Consider the following 20,732-nt stretch of genomic DNA (forward strand, 5'->3'; position numbering starts at 1 on the left):
AAAATTAAAGAGTACGTGAATGCTAGATAGAGGTATTGTGAAGAATTTGTTTAAAAAGGGAATTATAATTATAAATTGTGTATTTTTTACCTTTCTGAAAACTGAGTCCTCTCCTTCTCCCTCACTCCCTTGTCTCCTCCACTACTGTCTCATAAATATCTGTCTGACTTTTATAATCATTTTCAAGAAATCATTATAAATGTGTGTTTCTGTGTATGTGCTAGATTTAGTAAACATTTTGTTTCACCCTGTATTTATGCTTAATTTTACCAATATTAATTCTGTCCCCTTTCTTTTATCCTTAACTTCCGTGGATTGAGGAATTAGGCTTTTTTTTTGTCCTATCACTCTTCAGACTCATTTCTAATTCTGTTTGATTCAAACTTTTTTCTGCTTCTTTTGTTCTGTACTTTCTCCAGTTGTGCCTTTGAAAAATCAGTAGAGCTGTATAAAGTGTTCACATATGTTCTTTTGAAGCCTGTGTAAAAAACCCATTTGTTTTGTATCACGCTTTTTAGAGCACTGCTCAGTGAAGTATTTTTTTGTCCCTCCTTACCTTTTTAATCTTGACTCCAGCGGTGATTATACCAATACATAATACTGGGCATCCTTTTCCTGAATCAAGACTGTCAATTCAGAATTCATTGTCTTACCAGGATTGTTTATATTTGCTTATTTATAATATTTGGGCATCCTTTTCCTGAATCAAGACTATTCATCAGTTCAGAATTCATTGTCTTACAAGCATCATTTATATTTGCTTATTCACATTCAGGAAAATTTTACCACTTTTATACTTGTTAAGATAATGTTTTTGTACTTTTTTCCCCCTCTAGCTTTTCTTTTCTGAGATTACCAGTCTTGATTCTGTGTCTGTTGAAACCTTTGATATATTTTTGAGTTTGGGTTGGGGTTTTTTGTTTTGGTTTTCATGTATGTCCTACTTATCTGGCTGATATTACCATATTTTGTTGTTACTTTTTAAAACTTAACTATTGTCTTCTATTAATATGTATGTCTTTAGCTCAGCTACTATCAGGTTTTTTTATCCCCCCTGGCAGTTATTAATTTTGTGGCCATTTTTTATTATGGAATTATTGCTTGAAGATATGCGTTAAAGAGCTTTAAGCAATTCTAGGACATGGACATTTAAAATTTTAAATCAGTAGACTCAATTGTGGTCTTAGAGTTGAGCCTACTGGTTTGTTAAAAATCTTGGTGTAAGATTTGTTTATTAATAACACTATATACTAGTTTGATTACTTATTTAATTTAAATATTAACAGTACATTCTGACTGGTGCATTTTATTTTTAAGGTTTACAGCTAGACCACTAGTGGAAACTATATTTGAGAGGGGAATGGCTACATGCTTTGCTTATGGGCAGACTGGAAGTGGAAAGACTCATGTAAGTAATTCGTTAGTTACATCCTGGTAGGAAGCGGGTTTATTTTTCTTATACCTTAATTGTAAGACCTAAACTCTTTCTTCTTTTTAACATATAGACAATGGGAGGTGACTTTTCAGGAAAGAATCAAGATTGTTCTAAAGGAATTTATGCATTAGCAGGTAACTCCTTTTTGGGTATCATTTATAACATTCTTCTTGAATATTATTCAGGTGGTTTGGGAAAAGATTTGTAAGTACAGTGCAGAATTTTAAGGGTAATTAATGCTGTCCTTATACGTATTTTGTCAGTTTTAGGTTATCGGACTGCTTTGGAAAGAGCTTTGCTTTGGGGGCAGAAATCTTGATTGTGTGTGTGTTGTAATCTGACACATTGTTGGAGCTTAGTATTGTTGAATAGCTGCTTTGTGAAAAGTTCCCATTTGGTGTAATTATGAAAGTACCCTTATTGTGACCACCTGTAATCTTATGCTATTTATAAAGATAAGTCAGTTCAGTTCAATTCAGTCGCTCATTCATGTCCGACTCTTTGCGACCCCATGAATCGCAGCACGCCAGGCCTCCCTGTCCATCACCAACTCCCAGAGTTCACTCAGATTCACGTCCATCGAGTCAGTGATGCCATCCAGCCATCTCATGCTCTGTCATCCCCTTCTCCTCCTGCCCCCAATCCCTCCCAGCATCAGAGTCTTTTCCAATGAGTCAACTCTTCGCATGAGGTGGCCAGAGTACTGGAGTTTCAGCTTCAGCATCATTCCCTCCAGGGCTGATCTCCATAAGTAGTAGCATTCTTTTCTTGAATATGAAGGAGAGTGACTTCTAAACTGTCAATGTAGACAAACTTACTATTTTTTGTAAGGTTAGTATCCACTTTAGTCTTCATTTTTATTATTGATACTATCATTCTAGGTAAGCATAAACTGATTCCTCTGAAAATAGAAAATTTGAATTTCTTTTTAAAAACAATTTTTTTGCATCTTAACAAATTTTCTCCATATGAAATTATTGGCAGCTCGGGATGTATTTTTAATGCTAAAGAAGCCGAACTATAAGAAGTTGGAACTTCAAGTGTATGCAACCTTTTTTGAAATTTATAGTGGTAAGGTAAGTTGAAATTTTAAAATAATTTTTGTAAGCTTTTTAAATTGTGGTTTAAAAATACATAACATAAAATTTACCATTTTAACTATTTTTTAGTGTAGAAGTTCACCAGAATTGAGTGCATTCACATTGTTGGACAGTTGTTGCCACCACATAATTGCTATATGTATTTAGAATATTACTTTAAAGTTTTGTGTATAAGATTTTTTTTTAATTCCCTTTGAAATCTTTAACTTCAATATCAATCATTACTATTCTAATAACAATTATTACTAGGATTCTCTGAAAAAATTTTTTAGACTCTGAATGACTCATTTTTATAGAACTGTTCTTATTTTCAAAAGCTTTTTTTTTTTTTTTTAGGTGTTTGACTTGCTAAATAGGAAAACAAAACTAAGAGTGCTTGAAGATGGAAAACAGCAGGTTCAAGTGGTGGGATTACAGGAACGGGAGGTCAAATGTGTTGAAGATGTACTAAAACTCATTGACATAGGCAACAGTTGCAGGTAACTCATTTTAATAAAGAGGAACAATTTGATGATCAATTTTAGATTATTTGATTATAACTTGAGAGCAAAGCAAGATGTTATCTGATGTATCTTGGAAGTAAAAATCATTGGTCATCCAGACTTTTTAAAGTGTGCCAGGTTAAACTGCATTAATCTCATTATATTTGTGTTGTTAATTCACAATAGCTCTATTGTATTTAAATAATAAAAACGGAATAGTTTTTTGTTTCTATTTTTAATGAAAACATTGTGGCTTGCACAAATTGAACTTTTTACATATCAAAATGTTCTTAATTACATTGTAGAACGTCCGGTCAGACATCTGCAAATGCACATTCATCTCGGAGCCATGCAGTGTTTCAGATTATCCTTAGAAGGAAAGGAAAACTACATGGCAAATTTTCTCTCATCGATTTGGCTGGAAATGAAAGAGGAGCTGATACTTCCAGTGCGGACAGGCAAACTAGGCTTGAAGGTGCTGAAATTAATAAAAGCCTTTTAGCACTCAAGGTAAATAAAGTCCTTTTAATTGTGAAAAGTCTCTTACTTTTGACTTTAATTTTGTTTTACTCAGTTACAAAATGATAGTGTTTGTTTTTTTCTAATAAGAGAGATTATCAAAATTTAGTTATTTATATTTGCAGTTATAGATTTTTATTGTTCCCAGAAATTTTCTTTATACATATTATTTATTCTTTTTAGGGTAGTTAAAAGATCTGTTAGTTGACACACCACTTCCAAATAGTTGACAGGCTATTTAGGGAGATTCCAGGGAGCCTTAATCATTAATCAATCTTTTTTCTTGAAGGAGAACAAGGAACCACAAAACTAAGCTAAGAAAGTTTCTCTGAAAAATGTGGAATGGCTTTCAGAAAGTTAGGCCAATATTATATATCTCCCTTGACTAACAAAGAAAAGAAAACATTCTATTTTTTCTTTTATGGAAAAAGTTTAACAAAGCTATGACAAATCTAGATAGCATATTAAAAAGCAGAGACATCACTTTGCTGACAAAGGTCCATAAAGTCAAAGCTATGGTTTGACTATAGTCAAACCAGTAGTCATGTATGGATGTGAGAGTTGAACCATAAAGAAGGCTGAGCGCCAAAGAATTGATGCTTTTGAACTGTGGTGCTAGAGAAGACTCTTGAGAATCCCTTGGACAGCAAAGAGGTCAATCCTAAAGGAAATCAACCCCGAATATTCATTGGAAGGACTGATCCTGAAGCTGAAGCTCCAATACTTTGGCTACCTGATGTGAAGAGCCGACTCATTGGAAAACACTGATGCTGGGAAAGATTGAAGGGAAATGGAGAATAGGATGTGGCAGAGGATGAGATGGTTAGATAGCATCAGCGACTCAATGGACATGAAGCTGAGCAACCTCTGGGAGATAGTGAAGAACAGGGAAGTCTGGCGTGCTGCAGCCCATGGGATCACAAGAAGTCAGACATGACTTAGCAACTGAACAACAACAGTTATCCTGCTGCCTGTCACTTCTAAACACCAGTCATAGTCTCCGGCAGAATCTCTTGGAATTAACAAAGTAGTCTTCTGATTAGATTGTTTTATGGGGTTTGTTTCTGGTGGTTTTATTTCCCAAATTTCATTTTCTTGAATAAGGATTTATAAGAACATTTTTACTGTGCTGTAAACAAAACTCTTGATAGAATCTTCAGAGCTGATCAGATCTTAAATGTTAGGGTTATTGTAAGAGATCTTTTAAATATGTTCGTTAAGATTACTGTTTATAAGAAACATAATCTGTGAAATTTGCTTTCTTAATTTTCAGGAGTGCATCAGAGCCTTAGGTAGAAATAAACCTCATACTCCTTTCCGAGCAAGTAAACTCACTCAGGTGTTAAGAGATTCATTCATAGGTGAAAACTCTCGTACCTGCATGGTAAGTTTGCTTGTTTTGTCTTAATCCTAAATGAATAATTATACAACATCTATGGGAAATTTATGAAATACATTAATGGCATTTAAAGTTTTCTACTGTGATACAGTGAAACTTAAAAATGTGGTCCTTGCCAATCTGATAGGATTGTATTACAGTTATAATACATTCATGCATTCTATTAATTACAACATCTCTGAGTCCTCGTGAGATTGGTTTCCATTGCTTTCTGTTTTCCTTACATATTGGTCACACTTCTCTCTTTCTTCATATGTCTAGAATTTTGGATTATATAATTTTCATTATGAATGAATATCTTACAGACACTCTGGATTCTGTTATGTTCTTCTGAATATTATTGGTTTGTTGTTGTTACTATTATTTTAGCAGAAAGTTAACTTAGCTGAACTCCAAACTCTTGTCTCCCCTGCTCTGGGCAGCAACTGACCTTGAAATCTCTGTTTAGCTCTTTTAGACTTAGCTATGTTTCTTATAGTCGGCCTTGTGTACTCCAGTTTGGGGGTCAGGCAGAGATGTGGGTAATGTGTGTATTTGGGTAGAGTACTCACGTGTATGTATACATACACACACACACGAGTTTCTCACTCTGTGGTTACTTCTCTTCTGGGACAGACTTCACTTCCCAGTTGCTATGGTGCCCACCTCCAAACTGTGCTTTATTTATTTAGTTTCTTAACTAGTGAAACTCCAGGTTTTTATTGAAGTTTTAGTTGTCCTATGTGACAGCAGCACAATTTGCCCTTAGACAAAAAAAAAAATTTATCAAAAAGAGGGGCAGTGAGTACTCAGTGTTACTCCCTTCTTTGAGGTGTTGACCTCCATTCTCTGCCTGATGTTTGATCATTTTGTGGTGCTGTTAGAGCTGTTTATATTTTAACTGGAGTTTGTAATTACTATATGACTACATGTGTGAGATACTGAGTTACCTTGGAGTTTCTTTCCTTTGGGAGACCGTATTAAGATTAGACCTTAAGGAACCACGTGTCAGTATTACTGTCATCTATAACATTTTCTTTATCTTTGCATTTTCCCCCCATAGATTGCCACAATCTCTCCAGGAATGGCATCCTGTGAAAATACCCTCAATACATTAAGATATGCAAATAGGTATGAGATATGGTTATTTTGAAATTCAAAAGGAATAGAACAGTATCTGATTTGATTTAATATCTTACAGGGTAAATCTTACTGTTCTTTCCGTTTTCAAAAAAATTTTTGCATGATATTTGTTAAAATGATATTTAAAATAATTTTATCACATCCTAAAAATAAAAATAATTAGGGTTGTGTTGAGCAACTTGAGAAGACAGTTACATTTTTAGTAGAATTGGTCTTACTCAAGAACATGATACATTTTTCCATTTAACCAAGTTATATTTCGTAGTATTAGTTCTCATTATGTTAAGACTCAAAAGTAAGTGAGTATCAGGCGCAGTCTGTATTTCTTAAATTATTTTGCTATATGCTAAACAGTTATTTCTGATAATGTTAAATGTTATACATGGGAAATCTAGGGATTTAATAGTGATAGCACCATTCTTTGTGGTGTTCTATATGGTGAAAATATAGTTACAAACTTGAATAGACAATTGGATTATTACAAATGAGAGGACAGAAAGCGTTATACACCATTAAAACAATTTGTTCCCATTGCTCTTGTTTTAAATAACTATTTATATAGTTTAAAATTTCTTTTATCACATACTGCATTTGTGATTTTAACCTAAAGATAAAATTCCTCTTTGTATTCCATTTCTAGTGTGATGAGTCTTTTAATTTTGCTAAACATGAGTATTTTGTACTGCTTTTGTTTTAGTCACTATTGAGACTTTATTTTTAATCTTCCATTAAGATGTTAAATATATATGCATATAGGAAAGTACCCAAACATAATAAATGAAAACTTCATACTTTACATAATATAATGTAATGAATACTTATAAAGTACAAATTCTAGTCATCAAACCTGGAAATAGAACATTTCCAGTACCCCCAGAAAATTCCCCATGTGTCCCATCCTGATCACAGATCCTGAATAACATGCATAAATACATAAATCTCAATCCATTAATCCATTATCCTGATTTTGGAATAAATTGCTCAATTTTCTTTCTTTCTCCCTTTTTAAAAATAGTTTTACTACCTATGAATGTATCTTTGAACAATATAGGTAGCTGTATTTGAACTTCACATAAATGAGAACACCCTTTGTTCTTTGGTATTTTGCTTTTGCTTTAAGAGATTTAAAAAAATCATCAGTAGAAACTGTTGAAAAGTATAAACTTAGCTTTTGCCAAAAGATGAAAAATAACAATTTCTTTAAAAAATATAATAGAATTTTATTTTTAAATTTAATCCCTTTTAAACTTTGAATTATAAAATCTTGGCTATGAATGTTTAATCATTCTTTATAGTGAACATTTTTGGTATTGTAGGGTTTTTATCACTAATTTAAAATGCTTCTTATTTCAGAATTGTTCATGGGAGAGATGAGGAACAGCTTAGTGTTATAGTCCTGCTGTAGAATTAAAACCCTCATGTCTTCAGACTTCTGTATTTGGCTATTCCTCTAGTTCATTTAGACCCAAGTAAAATATTTTAATTTATTATCATGTAATGTGATTCATTTGCAACATTACTAACCATCTGGGACCAACAGTTCTGTCTTTTATTTCCATATCTCTAGGAATAAAGATTTTCAACCTCCTTTGATAGCTCATTTGAGGAATATAATTCCTGCATATAGTATAGTTCAGCTTGGGCAAGAGAGCTTTGAATAGAGGGAAAATGTGTGGTTAGGGGCTAAAAGGGTACCTAAATTAGGATATTCTGAAAGAATAAGATAAGTAATGGGGTTGGGAGTAAAAAAGTGATTAACTCAGTATTAGAAATTTAGGTTTGTCAGCATGTATGTAAATAAGCTTTATAAAGTGACTATAAAGGATAAAGGGCAAATGAATGTGATATTGAACCTTTGAGAGTAGACATTACCAAAAGGTCAAAGAAAGATTCTAAGTATAAGATATTACTAGTTTTATCTATGTGACTATTTTGATGTGTATAAACAGTAATTTCATTTAGTTTAATTTGAGAAGTAATGAGAAAAATAGAGAATATGGTTGGTATATATTGAAGTGTTCAAACATAAAATTTGTACTCAGCCAGGTTTGAACCTCAGTTAGGCCACATTCTCACTGAATGAACTTGGGTAAGGTACTTTATTGCTCTGAACCAATTTCTTATCAGTAAAATGGTGGTAATATCACAACATTGTCGTAATGGTTAAATAATGTCTGAGAAATACTAATCATGCTATCTGCTGATAGAAAGTAATTAATAAATATTGCTTGCTGTTATTAAGTAGGATTGGCCCAAAGAGGATATAGGAACTCAAAAAAGTTGGTGCAGAAAACCCGTGATTTGGTTAATACACCTGTTAGAGACATTGTCAAGAACAATTAAAATTCCATTGCTAAAGGATTTTCTTTGCCATGATTCATCATCTGAATCACCAAACACAGAAAATTATTTGAGTGACTGTTTTTTCAGTTTGTTCCAAAGTTGCTTCATAACTGATACATTCTAGGTGCATAGGAAAGAAGTTAATTCAGTATAAAGATTGTATGCCATTAGGACTTTAGTTCTCTTCTGTCCTGTTTGAAAAGACTGCAAGACTGTTGAGGACTCATTAATGCTATAAAATACTCATGGTATTGACTACAGAAGGAAGTTAGACACGAGTGGTCATGTAGCTTAATACAGGGCATTTCAAATTTAATTGATGGTCTAGTTAAACTTCTAGAAAAGATCTTGGGAAAAGGAAGAATTATGGAGTTAGGGAATCAATAGAACAGAGGGGTTCAAAAACCTCTTAACTTTAATTATTTTTAAGATAGTGTAAATGCATTGTCACAACAAAGTTGATCCTTTTCTAATCAAGTTAGTATTAAATGAAAACTTGAAATGTGCATTCCTGTCTTTACAAGAGCATTTTCTTTTAATTTGTTGCTGTTTGGTGCTGCAGAGTAAAGGAGTTTGGAATTAGTCCATCAGACATTCCCTTCTCACAGGGTAGTGGCAGTCGCCCTGATCTCTCTCCTTCTTATGAGTATGACGACTTTTCTCCTTCGATTACCAGGTCTACTTTATTCTATACATACGATGTTTATTTTAAATAGTTTCTTTTGGATTGTGCTATATATAAATGTTTCGTAGCATTTACTTTCATGGCATATACTTCTTTTGTCCTGAGCCATTTTATTTTTCATTTTCATTTTGTTTGACAGGTGGTGGTTATACTGCATGATCTTAATTTTTACATACTTTATTCATTTATTTGCTTTAAAATGTTGATTTAGAATTCAGGCTTCCTTTTCCCCCTCTCATATTTTTAAGGATGATGTCATCTTTCCATATTTATTATTGAAGGATAGACTGTCTTATTTAAAAGGAAAAGTTTACATTCTTTGTGCAAGGAAATCACAAGGATCCTCTTGACTTAAAAAATGGATACCTGGGGGCTTCCTTAGTGGCCCAGTGGTTAACAATCCATGCTTCCAGCACAGGGGGTGCAGATTCAATCCCTGATTGGAACTAAGATCCCATATGCCGCATGGTGTGACAAGTAAATATAAATTAAAAAAAAAAAAAAAGTGTACCTCTCCCAAATGTGTAAATTTGAGTATAAGGGGGTAAACTTTTTTTAATGATAAAGCTTTACAGCTTCTGATCTTTATGGATTAGAAATATTTCATGTGTAGGTATTTTAATTTTATTTGAGCCTTGTAACTACCAAAAATCTGCAAAGTATATTAAATTCTTTGATTTTTGGAGGACTTTCCTGGTGGTCCAGTAGTTAAGACTGTGCTTCCACTCCAGAGTGGTTTCAATCCCTGGTCAGAGAGCTGAGACCCTACCTGCCACACAGCAGCACCCCCCCCCCAAAAAAAAAACTGATTTTTTACAATGATGCATTTATTAATCTAAGTACTGTTGTAACATTTTTAACTGTATCACATGTCTCTTATTTATTTTGAAATTCTGAATAGCATACTTTGATTCTCAATTTGTTATGCACAGTAATTATGTTTGAAGTAATTATATAAAGTTGTACTTAAGTAAATTCCTAAGTTTAATATCTCAGCATACCTTTAATATTTCCACAGATTTCAGTTAGATTTGATCTGGAAAGCTGACATCATCAATATTAATATGTTAATTGAATTGCTTTTATATTAAATAGGTTGATATTTCTTATCCCTCATGAGTCTTTGTTAATTAAAGATACCTCTTATGTGTTTATAGGGTTAAAGAACTGACTGTGGATCCAACTGCTGCTGGTGACGTCCGTCCAATAATGCACCATCCCCCAAATCAGATTGATGACTTAGAGGCACAGTGGGGTGTGGGCAGTTCCCCTCAGAGGGATGATCTAAAACTTCTTTGTGAACAGAATGTAAGTGACATAATATAATGGTAATTATCTTAGTTGTTTCATACATACTAGAATAAGTGAAAACTGGCCTCTAAATCAGGAATCAATAAACTAAAGCTTGTGGGCTTGCCATCTATTTTACAAATAAAGTTTGTTGAAGTATGGCCATGCTTGTTAAGAACAGAGGTGACAATGACCATACAGCTCACAAGCCAAAATATGTACTAAAGTTTGCTGACCCCTGATCTAACTATTCTTTTTTCCAGATTTTATACTGATTAAAATTGGGAGATTTATTTTTAGCTGTGCTGGGTCTTTGTTGCCATACGGGCTTTTCTTTAGTTTCATTGAGCGGGAGCTACTCACTAGTTGAGTTGCACAGGCTTCTCATTGCAGTGTACAGGCTTTAGGGCACGTGGGCTCTGAAGTTCTGGCTTCTGGGCTCTAGAGCACAGGCTTGATAGTTGTGGCTCACTGGCTTTGTTGCTCTGCAGCATGTGGGATCTTCTTGGATCGGGGATTGAACCCCTGTCTCCTACATTGGCAGGCAGATTCATTACCACTGAGCCACCAGGGAAGTGCCTAAAATTGGGAAATTTTTAAAGTAATACAGGAAACAGACAAGTTTGAGAATTGTACATGCAATATATTCTATACATAAAGCTTAGAAACAAGATTACTTTAGACACATGGATATATACTGAAAGGACTCATAAACTATATCAAAAATGAAAAAATCTGACATTTATTACACCTAGCTGCTTTCTGTATTTTTGAATGTTTGGTGACATTTCATTATTTAAAATTTTGATTCCCCCGTTGCTCAAAAATAATAATGCATAAGGACAAAGATGTATTAAAAAATAACAAAAAAGCACAGATATTTTCACATAGTTATTTAACTTCATTTTTAAAATGTATAATCTGTATAGTTTTGTATCACTTTTCCCACTGAGAATCCTATAAGTGGCATTTTCTTATAATGATAAACGATAGCATTTATTAGTTGCTTATTACCTCATGACACATATTTGCTAAGCATTTTATTAACTGACATAATCCTCACATTTTCTAAAAGATTAAGTAATACGTGCTGAAGCCAGGCAGGATTGAAGTCTGGGTCTTTGTTATTCCCGAGTGAATCTTATGTCAGCTAAATTTAAAGTCCAAATATTCTAGAGTAACAAATGAACATACTAATTTTGTTATCATGTTCCAAAATACTTCCTATTAATAAAGCAGGACTTAATGCAGCAGTTCTCAACCAGGAATGACTTGGCCCCTCTCCAGGGAAAAAAATGTATGGAGACATCTTGGTCATCCCAAGTGGGATGGTATTGCTAAGATCTAGTGGGTTGAGGCGGGGGGTGATGCTCAGTATCGTACAATGCACAGGGACATTCTCCCTCCACAAACCCCCACAAAATGTCTGTGATGCTGAAGTTAAGAAACCGGGTTTAAATAAGAGTTCTCAACTTTGAACCGTAGATGATAAATAACTAAAAATGAAATCCTGGTGTGAGTCTATCCTCTGTCCCCCAAAAGCTTTGAAAGAGACTGTAGTTGCTTTTGAAATCCTTAAAGCAACCCTGCCTTGCTCCTGCATATGGTGCCTTCAAAGATACAGAAAACCAGAATGAGATAGGCACGCCCTACAGCATATCTCTCCCATTTTATTCTTGTATCTGTTGGGTCTCTGTGGGACCTTAATTGGGAGAGCTTGGCTAGGTCACTAGAACTAATCTAGACGCTTTTTAAGCGTGACATTATGGGTTCTTGCAACCTTCTCCATGTATGAGAGAGGGTGAATTTCTTTCAACTTTGCCTTCCCCAAGGAACTATCTTGAGATAGTTCAACTATTGATGCGTGTGTTACATATTCTTACTGCTACATTAAATTTTAACAAGGTAGGTAAAATGGACTCGTGTCTAGGACATACTCTGGAGATAAAAGTAATACAGTAGACAGACTAAGAGGATAATCAAGTGCATTAGAATTCTGTAAGTAGTTGTATAGATAAAAAAGTTCTCTGCATGGACTGCATGGAAGTGATAGGAATTTGCATAGTATATTGAAGCAAAGGAAACACAGGACGTTCTGGGCTTGGCAGGGAGGTGGGCAGATAAATAAGTAAAGGTTTTTGATTGTGGGTTTACCAGAAAGACATAATATGAGAGACTCATGCCTGCATGTCCTGATTAAAAACAGATAGATGGTTCTTTTCGCAAAGAGAAAATAAAAAATTCTTTAGCTAATGTGATTATATAAACTTGTAGGGATGGTAGTGTATTGATGAGTCAAATGTCTACTTACAATATTTAATTTAACCAAGATACACCCATATATTTAGAATTGTGTATTTTGTTTGACAAATGTTGCTTTTGCACTGATATTTTATACAACAATTTTAAGTGAACTTCTCTATCACTGTGGCTGCGTTTTGAGGAAATAAATCATTAGATAGTAGCGTTGGAAAGGAAGCTCAACAAAGAAAACAAAGCTGGAGAAGTTTGACTTGTTATAGGACCAAAATATATGATGTGTACATTTGTAGTTTTTTGTGGATGAAGTAGAGTCATGAATTATCCATTAAAACTTCTGTAAAAAAACAATAAGTAAATTATGTAGTGCAATTCAGAGTTTAAATTTAGTAAGAGTTAAGACCTTCAGAATACCAATTTGATAGTCACAGTCATGAAGGATGTAATATTTACATCTCTGTTATACTGAAGTGTTATTTTAAATGAACATTGAATGAACTTAAAACTCAACATTTTCCTTCTTATACTGAAAAGAAATTTAAGACATATATATGAATTCTTAGTGAAAATAGACAATGCTGAGGAAATATTTCAGTATATTTGTAGCCTGTGATAAGTGTACTTTTGAACAGTTGCACTCCTGAAAGAGACTGCTTTTTTAGAGTAATTCTGTAGTAAAGCTTGGGCTAAGTGAAAACTATCTCTTACTGATACATTTAAGTTTGAGTTGTCTTACTGAATGTTAAATATTTTTGACCCATGAAAAGAAATTCTGGTTTTGCCTTTTGTTTTTTATTTTTAGTCTTTAATATTCAGGCTTCCTCACTTTCTCAGTTGCATTTTTGTAAATGACATAGAAAAATCACTTTTTTATTATAACATTTAAAATATAAACTTATGTCATAGTTTTTAAACTGTTTTTATTTTAAGGAAGAAGAGGTTTCCCCACAGTTGTTTACCTTTCACGAAGCTGTCTCACAAATGGTAGAAATGGAAGAACAAGTTGTAGAAGATCACAGGGCAGTATTCCAGGTGAAGTATGGTGGGGTCTTCAATCACATGTGTTTCTGAAAAATTAGCTACTAATGACTTTTGAATGTCACACTAATCTAAAAAAGCCCTTGTTTATGTTTATGCATATGTCTATTTGTAGGGCATATTTGAATAGAATGAATGATGACTACAAACAGACTTTCTTTGCAACTGTGGGAAAAAGATGTAGTTGATTTCTACTATTCTCCCACTTTCTTTGCTTTTGTTAGTTGTCTATTTTTAGAGGAGTTGATCTTCTGCCCTCCTTTACCTCTTTCTTCATGGTAGGCAGTTGGAAAACTCTTCTAAAGGGTATCAGGGCAGTTGAGGAAGAGTTAGTCTTTGCAGAAAAGGAAGGTTATTTCAGGAGAGTTACTGCACTGACTGAGCCATCAGTTGCAGATGAATGAGGAGGAATATATCCCTTCATATAGCCATAACTCCTTAGGTATTTATCCTCTTGTGTGTTCAGCCTATTTAAAAAACCTTTTACTGTATGATCCTCCCCTCTTTATTAAACAAGAAAATATTCTGGAGAGTGATACCTATTTGAACATCTTTATGGAGACTGCGTGGTCGGCTTGCTCCTGAACCCCACCCCCTTCCCACAGTACTATAAATCCTTTGTCCTATTAACCTGTATATCCTTCTCTGATATTGAAGAAATCTTTATCTGTAAACAAATATTAACATTCCTCAACTCTAGGCAATTCACGCATTTGGATGACGGGCTCAAAAATATGAGAACTATTTATAATTGTAGAATTGGATACACAATGATTAAAACTGTTAAAGTCAAACCCTTATTATGACTCTCTTAAGAAGAGCCCTAGGTATTTAGATTAAATCAAAAAGGACTCTTGTAATTTTAAGAAAATTGTTAGAATAATAAGAACACCCGTAAAACTCAAACAGGGTCCCCTGGTGGCTCAGTGGTAAAGAGCCTGCCTGCCAATGAGGAGATGCAGGTTCGATCCCTGGGTTGGGAAGATACCTGGAAGGAAATGGTAATACGCTCCAGTATTCTTGCCTGAGAAATTCCATAGACAGAGGAGGCTGGCAGGCTACAGTTCATGGGGTTGCAGAAGAGTCAGACACGAACTTTGTTGTTTAGTGAGGCTTTCAAATTGAAATTTATGCTTGATGTGTCAGAATTAAATTGGTACATTTATAGAGTAGTTGTGTGTGCAGCATAGTTGAATTGGTTTGGAATTCAGCAGTAGACTTGTGAATGCTTTATTAAAGTGAAGTATACTTATCTTCTCAAAACAGATTTCTTAGGAAGTGTGCCTGCCTGTCTTCTTACCTGATTTGTTTCAAGTAATTTAATAAATTCAGCAACTAAAATTACATTTATATATAGTTGTCTGTGCCCTTCTTATTATATATTCATATATAATGGGTGTGTATATATATATGTATATAAAGGGCATATATATGTATATGCCCTTAATATATATTATGTATTCAAGTGAGTTAATAAATTCAGCAACTAAAATTACATTATATGTAGTTGTCTATGCCCTTCTTGAATGAAGTGTCATATGAAGCCCATCATTTCCCACTTTGCCATTTTATAATGAAGTCTAAAATTTGTTTATTGGAAGAACTGAGTATTCTGACTTTCAATCTAATAGTCTTAAAATTCTATTCACTGTTCCTCCCTTCTGTGAACTGCCATTTTTCACACTGGGGTTTTGTTTCTAAAAATTAAATGTATAGCTGAAGGAAAAGAAAAATTACTGGGAGGTTGTGTGCCTGTGTTTTAATCAATGCATATTTAGTCTTCTAATAGATGGTGATATATAGTCTAATTGTAATTAGTCATTGAATTACATTGGTGTTTGGAAAAGTGAAATTGTGTGTACTGTAAAAAGTTAGAAAGTGTCCGTATTTATATCCCCTCTTTAATTTAAAATGATCTGACCTTGTTAATAATCTATGGTTCATGGCATTGTGAAAAAATGAAATTCATAAATTCCACATATCTAAACTGAGTTAACAGTGGTTTCGTTAAAGCACTTAGGAATAGTAGTAATTAGTTACTATTTAGTGGTTCACTTGACTCTTCTAAATGGGCTTTCTTGGGAATTCGTTGGTGGTCCAGTGGTTAGGCTCCACACTTTTACTGCTGAGGGCCCAGGTTCAGTCCCTGGTCAGGGAACGCTTAAGATTCTGCAAGCCACACAGTGCAGCCAAAAAAACGGGAGCTATCCAGTGTTTCCTTACAGTCAATAATTTTGAAGAGCTACTGTTTCGAATTTGTTTACCTCTTTGCGCAACCTCTGTGAGGCCCAAATGGATATCAGATAATTTACAAGTTATAGTCTCCCATAGGCCTCATGAGATTGCTCAGAAGTTCTATTACACCTGTTGTTTTAGGGATCGCTGAGGTTTTGAGATTTACTCTGCTCATTGATGGGTGTGTGTGCGTGTGTGATTCATTCCACCTGTTTGTGTGTTTGCTTCATTCCCTTCCCAAACCCCACTTGTTGGGATGTGGGTCTGTGTGTGTCTGTGTTTGATTCATTCCCTCCCCTAAACCCCGCTCAAAGTAAAAATAGGACGTTTTTTTTTTCTATCATGTTTGCATTTGAATGTAAAGAAATATTTCTTGATTTTATTCTATAAATAAAGATGTTTTATGGTTATAAATATTTCAGAGAATACTGTCTTGAGTATGTTTGAGTATATTTAAAATAAATCTATACACTGGTTTCTGTCTTATAAAGAGGCTTACTGGGTTTTTTTTTGGGGGGGGTCATTTTAGGAATCTATCCGATGGTTAGAAGATGAAAAGGCTCTCCTAGAGATGACTGAAGAAGTAGACTATGATGTGGATTCATACGCCACGCAACTTGAAGCTATTCTTGAGCAAAAAATAGACATTTTGACTGAACTGCGGGGTAATTCTGTTTTCATTTTATCGTTTGAAATCTGCCTAATATTTGTATGTAATTAGTGGGAGGATTTCATATTGTAAAAAGACATCTGAAGTGAAAATTATGGGCACGTTTAGCATCTTTCTAGAGTTATAAAGACCAACCCACCATTCCGTTTTTTTTTTTTTTTTCCCCCTGAAAATGAAACATGAAATATTTTAAGTGCTCTCTAGTCATCTTTTTTGTTTTCGTCTTTGGAGAAGATAGACATCTTATGATTAAAGAGGGAAAATACATTTTAACAAGTTTTTTAAGTTTTATATACCCATGCAGAGCTTTGTTAGGCCAATTCTTTTCAGTATTATTTTCCTTGGTTTAGATCTATTCCAGGTCATCTTTCTATCACCTCCTACCTGCATCTCCTTTCTGTGCATATTTTGTCATGATTTTCCTTTGAACTCTTGTTTTAGAAAATGAAGGGGGAAAGGTTCCAAACAGCTAGTCTTTCTGCTTTGCTTATGAAGGGAAGCATGTGGCTTACCAAATGCCATGTCTTCTTTCTTGGCTTTTTAGTTAGCTTATCTGTGCGACTTCAGATAAGCACGTATTATATGTGCTGATTTCTTAGGCTTTGGCAAATTAGCCATCTTCATTTATATGCAAGTAGACTTCTTTGTGTGTACATGCAGTGCAACATGAAACTTGACTGAAGTTGCTAGATTTTTTAGCACCAAACAAGCTGCTTAATTTTTTAAACTAGGTTCTTTGTAAAGTTAGTTATTTGAAATTATATCCTACAGAGTCAGCAGTGACCATTTTGCCAATTTAGAATTGTTTGTGCAGATGTAGGGTTTCTAACATTTGCTGTTTTTCATGTTCTTCATATTCAAGCCTTGATTTAACGTGTTTTGATCATTTTTCTAATCTGCCATAATGCATAAGCAGCTTTCTGTATGCATTTTATTCAGGAGACAGATCACAATGTATCCTTATTTTTTTCAATGCAAGATGTAGATTTCAACTTAGTTCCCTTCCTTTTCTCAGGATTCATGTAAATATTAAGTATATCCAAACTTTGAAGAAATTACTACCTAAAAATTGTATAATTCAGTCCTTAGGAAAAAAAATTGACCAAATATAATTTTGATATTAATATAAATTTGAGAGCTGTAGCAGGCATCAGATCCAGAAGTCCTTATATTCCTTTCTAAATTTCAGAAAAAATCAACTTTTTCAACATCACTGTACTTAGGAAGAGGGGAAAGAAATTGAGATTCCAACACTGTGTCTTTCTCTTTTTTTTGAAAGCCATAATCTGCACTACTAACACATTTTCAGTTAGGAAGCTACTGGAAGGCGCCATCTCCTGTGCGTTGTGCAGGGCTTACAGCTGTCCTGGTCTCCACTGACTGGGTGGCAGTAGCGCCACCCCAGGATGACAATCAAAAGTGTCTGTAGGCGGTACCAGTGTCCCTGGGAGGGGAGCAGAAAGCACCCCCAGTCGAGAACCACTGCTGTAGAAAGGTTTCTCATCTTCACACAGCTGACAGTTACTTGCCTCTTCCAGTTTTTACTTACCTATTTCTTACTCTTATGTGACTCTGAATCAGTACATGATAGAACAGACAGTAAGACAGAACTGTTAAGACCAAGAAATGTATATTCTGTAATCTCCCTTCTTCATCGTACCTTTTGTAATCCCCGATAAGGAGAAAGTAACATGTCTTAAAAATTCATGTGCACTTAAAATTTCATAGCTTAAAAGGTAAAATAGGAATTGAAAGCAGACATTTTCTAATATTCTGAGAATAACTATTTTACATACATTCCTTTTTATACTGTAAAAAGGAATTCAAAGAAATTAAAATTGAACACTGTAAAATAGGCCAAATAGAACAGAAATCTGTTGTGAAGAGAACAACAACAACAAAAAAACCCCACAAGCATTTCTCAGAATCTGAATCTGTTGCTGTACCTGAGCACTACGTTTAGTTCTGAGTTTCTGGACCACAAAGAACAAAAGGAAAAACCCTGAGTTGACATTGTAAGAGATGACTTGATAGGATGCATAAAATTATGTACTGTATCACATGTAATGCAAAACTTACTTTCTTCTTTTCTTTTTCCAAGATAAAGTGAAATCTTTTCGTGCAGCTCTGCAAGAAGAAGAACAGGCCAGCAAGCAAATCAACCCGAAGAGACCCCGTGCCCTTTAAATCAGCATTTGCTGCTAAAGGATCCCCAGAACCCTCGCTACTGTAACATAACAATGGTTCAGCTGTAAGGGCCATTTGAAAGTTTGAAATCTTAAGTGTCTGTGGAAAATGTCTTGTCCCTTCACCTGAATGACATTTCAATTTTGTGAAACACTCTTTTGTCTACAAGATGCTTCTAGTCAGGAGGCACAACCAAGATTTGGGAATAGTGAAGCATTTTGTTTCATTTACCCAGATAGTGAGTTACTTTTGGAGATCCTTGCCAATTTTATTTTCTATATGATGAAGTAAGATTGTGGACTTGATCCAGAGGTGAATAGTAAGGGGAAGCCACAGCATTTCCTTTTAACTCAGTTCAGTTTTCTTAGCAAGACTGAGCAGTTTTAAATCCTTTGCGTGCATGCATACCTCATCAGTGATTGTACATACCTTGCCCACTTCTAGAAACAGCTGTGCTCACCTCTTCCTGCTTTGTGCCTTGACTAAGGCTATTGACCCTAAATTTCTGAAGCACAGCCAAGATAAATTACATTCCTTATTTGTCATTGTAAATTACCTTTATTGTGTGTACATTTTTACTGTAATTGAGACATTTTTGTGTGTGTGACTAGTTAATTTTGCAGGATGTGCCATATCATTGAATGGAACTAAAGTCTGTGACAGTGGACATAGCTGCTGGACCATTCCATCTTATATGTAAAAAATCTGGAATTATGATTTTAAAACCATATAACATGTGGTTATAATTTTCTTAGCATTTTCTTTGTAAAGAACTAAAATATAAACTAGTTGGTGTATAATAAAAAGTAATGAAATTCTGAAAAGAGTTTTATCTTAGGATAATACATATATACGCAGTGTGTGTTCCAGTGTGGTATTAACAAGACTAATAGTGCAATTTGATCTTTACCAATACCATTACTTAAGTTGAAGTGTCCATTAGCACCCCAAAATGTACTTTTTAAATGGTACAAAGGAAATTGGCTTCTGATGCATGAATATGTACATGTACATTGAAAGTAGTCCATAATAGAACTGTTAGGTTTAAGTCAAGTGTAGACAGTACATAACTTATGTTGAAAAAGAATTTAAGCTAAAAAAAGAGTTGACTTCGCCATAAAAGGCAGATCTAATGCAAGCTCCACCCATTACCTAATGTTTGATGTTTCACCACTATTTGGCGAGAACCACCAAATTCTCACCAATCAGTTCATCTAGGGCATGCTACTTTTTAAATGGTGGCATTTATTTTTACAGATTGCTATTCCAAGGAAGAAAACTGGCCACTTTTCATGTAAATATTTTGTTAGAAGATTTATATCTCTCTCTAGGAGTTTTCCCTCGGTTCCCAGGATAGTGTCTAAGGAGTACATTAACAAAAAGTCTCCCAGGGATATCTTGTTTTGATTTACTCTAGGGAACTACCAGCTCATTCCTGTGGGCTAAAGGGAAGCTATGAACAGAGAGTCATATGAGCCAGACTCCCTACTTCACTGTCCATAGAATTCAAAGGGTAGTTATAGGAAATCCTAACACCATGGTGAAAAGCTCCTCTGTAAACTTGAAATCTAGTACAAATGTAGATTTTCACAGTGTGCTTATTATTAATAAATTAAATCTGTGTAATGAGTTTTAGAGACAATTTACTTCAATACAATCACCTTTGTTTTGGAAGGAACTCAGGTTTTCTTGCAGCTGTGAGATATGTTCTACTTGTGTTTATTTCAAGGAAAAGAGGAAGAATGGAGAACTGTTAGTATTAACCTTACAGAGGCTTTTTAAAAATGTAGTTTCTGAGCCTAACCAACCTTCAAAGGGCATAAAGATACATGAATTTACTCATTTTAAGCACAACAGACTAGTCTTAATGTATTAAATTAAAAGGGTACTGTATCTGTGGAAGGTCTCCTGAAATTGAAATACACTGCCTTATACTATAAAGGCTTCATTCTGAATAGCATTCAAAGT

General features: G+C 34.3%; 1 protein-coding gene across 4 annotated transcripts in view; it reads left to right on the forward strand.

The window, feature by feature from the left end:
- The window catches only part of KIF2A (kinesin family member 2A), a 68,050-nt gene extending 47,656 nt beyond the window's left edge, over positions 1-20,394 (forward strand). For all 4 annotated transcript variants that reach the window (XM_070357511.1, XM_070357512.1, XM_070357513.1 and 1 more), the window contains exons 10-20: positions 1,318-1,408; positions 1,506-1,569; positions 2,420-2,511; positions 2,872-3,014; positions 3,323-3,527; positions 4,810-4,920; positions 5,978-6,045; positions 10,243-10,393; positions 13,565-13,666; positions 16,437-16,572; positions 18,679-20,394. In XM_070357511.1, the coding sequence (XP_070213612.1) occupies positions 1,318-1,408; positions 1,506-1,569; positions 2,420-2,511; positions 2,872-3,014; positions 3,323-3,527; positions 4,810-4,920; positions 5,978-6,045; positions 10,243-10,393; positions 13,565-13,666; positions 16,437-16,572; positions 18,679-18,764 (1,249 nt within the window). In that variant the 3' untranslated portion in view covers positions 18,765-20,394. The remainder of the gene's footprint in view (positions 1-1,317; positions 1,409-1,505; positions 1,570-2,419; positions 2,512-2,871; positions 3,015-3,322; positions 3,528-4,809; positions 4,921-5,977; positions 6,046-10,242; positions 10,394-13,564; positions 13,667-16,436; positions 16,573-18,678) is intronic.
- The last annotated feature ends 338 nt before the right edge of the window (positions 20,395-20,732 follow it).

This window comes from Bos mutus, chromosome 20 (genome assembly GCF_027580195.1).
Source record: "Bos mutus isolate GX-2022 chromosome 20, NWIPB_WYAK_1.1, whole genome shotgun sequence".
NCBI classification, from domain to species: domain Eukaryota; kingdom Metazoa; phylum Chordata; class Mammalia; order Artiodactyla; family Bovidae; genus Bos; species Bos mutus.